This window comes from Mesitornis unicolor, unplaced genomic scaffold (assembly GCF_000695765.1).
Source record: "Mesitornis unicolor isolate BGI_N332 unplaced genomic scaffold, ASM69576v1 scaffold52527, whole genome shotgun sequence".
NCBI classification, from domain to species: Eukaryota; Metazoa; Chordata; class Aves; order Mesitornithiformes; family Mesitornithidae; genus Mesitornis; species Mesitornis unicolor.
This window is the reverse complement of record NW_010198077.1, coordinates 12,879-18,570: the sequence shown is the minus strand read 5'-3', so window position 1 is coordinate 18,570 and position 5,692 is coordinate 12,879. Positions and strand designations below refer to the sequence as shown.

Here is a 5,692-nt window from a genome sequence, read left to right as displayed (position 1 = left end):
GGCCCCAGTACTGACCCTTGGGGCACTCCAAATCAAGATTTTCAAATAAAGATTTTATTTCCCTTCACTCTTAAGCCTGTAATGTCACTGCAGAGGGGCCATGGCTGGCACTTCGATGCTGTGGGTGCTGTGGCATGCATGGTGGCTGTTCCACTGTCCCTATGGGTGGCCATCCTGCCATCCCAGCAAGCGCTGCTGGTGATGCAGGGCTGTGCCTGCTGCTGTTTGCTTTTGGGCCCATCCCTGCCAGCACCAGGTGTCAGCTTAAACTGAAACCTAAGCAGGCTCAGCCTGAGCGGTGCCAGGGCACAGTGTCAGTGGGAAAGGAGTGGGAGAAACCTGCCTGGGGGACACTGGCCCTGGTCACCCAGGGGGACTGTGCTGCAGAATGCTGCCTGCTCTGGGACTATGGGTTGCTGGTGGGCTCAGAGGCTGGCAGCAGGATGGTCTGTGTGGTGCCCACTGAGGTGCTTGGTGCTGCGATCCAGGAGTGCGTGCCCTTCTCCAGGCATGTGGCTTAGTTTTCTGTTATAATGATATTTCCTAATTAAACCTTCCGACTTCCACAGCCAAATGAACTGCTGTTGAAGCTTCAATGCTGAATTACAGTCTGCATTGTCAAGTCTAGCTGGGTATGTTTCCCTTATTAACCAACCGGGTTTCCAAATGTGCCTTACACCTCTGCTTCCCAACTCTGTGCCCTTCCCAGCTCCTGTCGGGCAACCGAGGCACGTGTGACCCAGGGATCTTCCTGGCAGGAGGGAACTGAAACCAAGCAGAAGGCTGGGAGTGGTTCTAGGAGACTCCTATTTCTCTTCCCTACGAAAGCTGGTGCTCATGGAAATAATTTATTTTTTTTTCTCCCTTTCAGTGAACACCTACTTCTTCATGATGCAAGCCCAAGGCATCATGATTCGTGAGAACATGCGAACAATAGGAGCTCAGGTGTATGAGCAGGTGGTTCGCAGTGCCTATGCCAAGAGGAACAGCAGCGTGAATGACTCAGGTATTTCTTGAATAACTGTAATATTGATCAAAGGTTGCATTTCCATTGAAAATCGAGTTGACTTGAACTACTCTTGCTTGAAGGAATTATTTTCTGGTGATAAATGCAGAGTGGGAACTTTGATTAACTGTCTTTTTAATTTTTTTTAAGTATATAAATATATATAAAATAAGAATGTATACATATAGAATTACTTTATATATGCATATTTTATATAAATTATATTAATTTCTTTATATTTTTATATATATATAATTAAATTCAAATGCTTCTAACTTGTATAAGGGGCGAAAGTCTTGAAAGGCCTCAAATGATGGGATGTTGAGCCGAAAACCTCTTTGCTTTCCAGGAATTCAACTTGTTAGCTTCGACCAGTCTGAGGGTAAAGACTTCAAATTTCAGTGCAAGGATCAGGTTTCATATTTTAAAAAATAACTTCCCAGGCAGATGCATGCGCAGAGCCCTGGCTCCATGCACGTGGAGGAGCCTGTGCTCATAAGCTTCACTTTTCCCATGCAAGGATGAACTGAGATGACTTGGCTGGAGATGTGCCACAAATAATATATTTAACTTTGGGCAGAATGCAGGAGTGGAGTCACAGGCTTCTGCTCCCAGGCTGTTTATCATCCGTAAAATAGAGCTGATAACAGGGTTACAAGTTTTGGTGTAAATATGGTACAGCAAAAGCATAAATGCACATGGCCATGTGTAAGCCAGGGTGAGGCATTGCCTTCTGGCTGGTGTGACACCAAGCGTGTACCTTCCCTGTTGACATCTCACTGGTGCCTTGCGCTGGTACCGGCTCCCATGTGCGGTTGGCATCAGGCTGCAGTGATGCTGGGGAGCTCAGCTCCTCTGCTGCAGGGGTTCGTCAGCTGACGGGGTTTTAAAAGGCAAGATTATTTCCTTATGGAAAAAAATAAAAATTGAAGCCATGTCCTTGCCTCCCAGCCCCCAAGGAGTTGGTGGCGTGGCTGCCGATGCAGCTGTACTCTGACCCGGGATGGGCATGGGAGGGGAATTATCAATTTGCACAAGAGATCAACACCCCAGGTCACCTCCTCTCTCTGCCCAGGCCGGCCAAGGCTGCCAGCCTAGGCTATTCTTCAGGCTGGAAACATCAAGTAAAGCAGATGCAGGGTGAGGAAGTTGCTGATCCCCGGAGAGGAGGAGGGTTAGACACTTCACCACTGCTGCTTGCAGTGATAAGAGCCTCCGTCCTGCTGTGGTCCTGGCTACCGTGCTTGCTGTGGCCCTTGGGGCTCTGACCCCTCCAAAATTCTGTGTGCTTCTGCTGCCTGCCACAGACAGGGAAGTGGTTCCCATGTTAGCAGCAGCGATACCTGTACCACTGCCACCAAAGTCACTGGCTTTGCTTGGGCCTCAGGTCTATCCCAGCCCTGCAGCTGTGGGCTGATACGCCTCCTGCCCTGAGGGCCCTGGCTGCAAGGACAGTTTTAACATACAAAAGTGTTATAGGCAGTCCTTGGGTGACCTTCCCTGGCAGGCAGGTCAGAGCCAGATGCATGATGGATGGTGGTGACATCTGGAAGGCACATGGCGCTGTGGCCACAAGGATTATATTAACATCGAGATCAGTACCTTACCTCCCTGGCTCTGTTTTTGGGCACCCTGGTGGGATCTGGGTGGGTGGCACTGCCTGGTTTGTGCAACCTCCCCACACTGCTGCAGCAATGTGATGGCCAGAAGAGCAAACCCACCTGGTACAGCTGCAGGGATGGACCCAGTGGAGGCCTTTACTACCACTGTCATGACTCAGCTGCTGGGAGCAGCTCCTTAGCAGTCCGGTCTCTATTCTACCCCACGGGTGTCACATCCCTTCACATCCTTGCATCCGCTCCCCTCTTCCCAGAGAGGCACAGAGCAGGGGTGAGGGTGCTGCTGCCAAGAGTGGGCCACCACAGGACCAAAACCAGTGTGGGCAGCAGAAGACCCTGTGGACCCTCTCTGATCCCTACTCTAGCCACGTGGCAGCTCTTGGAACATAGAAGGCTGCCAATGCTTTCGGAGCTGCAGTTTCTCCCACAGGTCATGCGTGCCTCTGGCAAGAGGCTGGGTAGGAGCAGCACTCTGTGCAGTGCTGCCTTGCGCGTGTGTCCTCCCAGGACCTGGGGTGTTAATTTCTAAGCAGATTCCTTAAACATGCAATATCCCTCTCTGAATAGCAAGGTGACCAAGCAGAGAGTCTTCTGCAAGCAGTGTGGTTCTGCCCATCTGTCTGCGTTTATTCTTTTCTCTTAGCTTTTTTTCCCTCTTGTATTAAAATAAGGAAGTAATTTGTAACCTTTTCAGTGTTTGCTAATAGATGCAGTAATTGGTTTCCTGTCTAGTGAGCAGAAAAGGGTCCCTTCTGTGCTTCTGCAAGCAAAAAAGGCAGCCCTTCACACAAAAAAAGGGAGTGGAGCTTCATGGTGCATTGTCAGCTGGACTAAGTATTGAGAGCATGCTCTGGTGATAGGAGATTAATGGGAATCTGGTTATTAAAATTTAGAGCAGTATCAAACATCCAAAATAATATCTATCATACTTGAAAAGCCCTTAGGTTCTGTTTACAAGTCTATCTTGAGTCTGAGATAGTTTGTGTATCACTTAATTGAGGGGATAAACAGTATTAATGATGTGATGGTAGGTAATAGCATAATAAAGCAAGCTGAAATATCGGGCTAGCAACGACTTGTCCCAGTAGATTTAAATGAAAGATTTTGACTTTGCAGGTAAAGGCAATCCTCCCTGCTTTGCTTTAAAATATTAAATTGTCACTAGATTATTTTTTCTTGATATGTCATTAATGTGGTTATTAGATGCAGCCTTTTTGCTATGGAGAATATACTGTGCTTATGCAATTACTTAAAAGTGACTTCGATTCTTAACTCTTAATCTTAGCCAATTAATTCACTTCACTATACTGTAATTCTGGGTTTATTAAATTGCTCTCAGGATAAAATGTGTGAAACCTTTTTGCTATCAGTATGTTCTTGAAACTAAATGTATGCTTAATTTGAAAGGTTATAGCTGCTGGGAAAAAAAACCAAAACCAAACAACCCTGAATTTCACACTGGATTCAGTAAAAACTTAAAAATTTGGTTGCCTACTGTAAATCAACTGTTTGCTGATGGACCACTTGCAACCCTTGTGTTCAGGGCTTTGCAGAGCTACTTGGACAGCTCTTGGGAGTGGTAGGTGGGACACAGGGCCTTCTTTTGTCTCTGAGTGCCTGAACAGCAGCTGGTTTGTACTTTCCTTCTGTGAAGCCAGTGCTGCTCTTGCTTTGAATCAGGACCATGAATGTCAGTCCCTTGGTGTGCTTCTGCAGCCAGCTGGGACAGTAATGCCCATGCGTGGTGAGGCAGTTGGAAGGGATGAGACTTTCTCGTCCTGGTACGTCCAGGGGCTGCCTGTGATGGGACTGGGTGGCTCAGCCCTAAATGGCTACTTTCCAGGACCTCTGTGGGGTGTAAGATTGGTGCTGGTGCCCTGGGTGCTGTGGGACCAAAAGACCAACCCTTTGCTAAGCATCTGATGCTCGGAGAAAGTGGAGAGGCAGCATCCTCCTGCAGCAGTTGATGCCTTGCTACAGACAGGGAACTTTTTCTAGCGTCTAAAATAGAGGTCATGCTTGGCTAAGGATGCCTTATGCAAAACTGGTGACTTTACTGTAGAAAGCAGAAGTTCAGTTGCGTAAAAATCTCCCTAAAACATCTACAGGTATAACAGGCTGGAGGGGTTTTGCCCAGGAGGTAGAAGGATGCAGGTGAATGGGGGGGCTGGAGAAATGTGCCATGCTGGGCACTGACTGCTGGGATGTAGGGGGCTTCTTTGTTCTTGCATGATGCAAATTGGAGGAAAGGCTACGTGTAACGTGATAGTTTTGCTGATACTTTGAGAAGGATGTAAGGCAGGATGAGCTGCGCTGACAGTCCTTGCTGGCATGGAGACCTGCCTGGGGACTTCCCTCTGAGCACATTAGGAAAAGACCTGCTGGAGGAATATGTCCCCTCCTGCTGTGTCGTGGTCCTTCAGGGACAAGGTGCTAAGTAGCTTTTCCTTCCAAGCACCATGTGCTCCTTTGCTCAAAATTCTTCCTGTGGCCTGAAAGCATGACAGTTTCTTTGCTGTGATGTGATCTAAGGCAGCTGGGGCTTCTGCAGGCACCTGCTCTAGGATGAGGATGAGGACCCAGCTGGGTTGTGAGTCTAGAACTCATGCCACATGGGGACACCTCCATGCCCTTGGGGACATCCTCAGCCAGGGGTGGCTTTGGGGTCTGCTTACAGTGGCGTGGAGAGGTGGCTGGAAATAGCAAAGACCTGCAGCTCAACTTTTTTTTTTTTCCTTCCTCCCTCCTAGATTATCCTCTTGATCTGAACCACAATGACACCTTCCTGCAATCCACAACATTTCTTCCTGAAGACTTTACCTACTTCCCCAACCACACCTGTCCTGAAAGGCTCCCTTCTATGAGTGAGTAGCACCCTGACAGCCCCAGCCCCTCTCCTGCTCCCTATGGTTTTGGAGGGCACATCATGGCATTCCCTGGCATGCCGCACTGCACCTTTCCCCACCAGGCACCTGGGGATGAATGAGAGCGCTGTTTGGAGCCTGGTTCCCTCCTGGGAAATCATTGTTTACCTGCTCACACAAATTAATCTCTGCTACGTCAGAGG

At 48.4% G+C, this 5,692-nt stretch overlaps 1 protein-coding gene across 1 annotated transcript in view; it reads left to right on the top strand.

Annotated features, from left to right (window-relative positions):
- Positions 1-871: 871 nt before the first annotated feature.
- Positions 872-5,692, top strand: part of B4GALT5 (UDP-Gal:betaGlcNAc beta 1,4- galactosyltransferase, polypeptide 5) — a gene marked incomplete at its 5' end in the record, with an annotated part of 10,756 nt that continues 5,935 nt past the window's right edge. Inside the window, 2 exons of the mRNA XM_010189017.1 lie at positions 872-1,006; positions 5,376-5,489. Of these exons, the coding sequence (XP_010187319.1) occupies positions 872-1,006; positions 5,376-5,489 (249 nt within the window). The remainder of the gene's footprint in view (positions 1,007-5,375; positions 5,490-5,692) is intronic.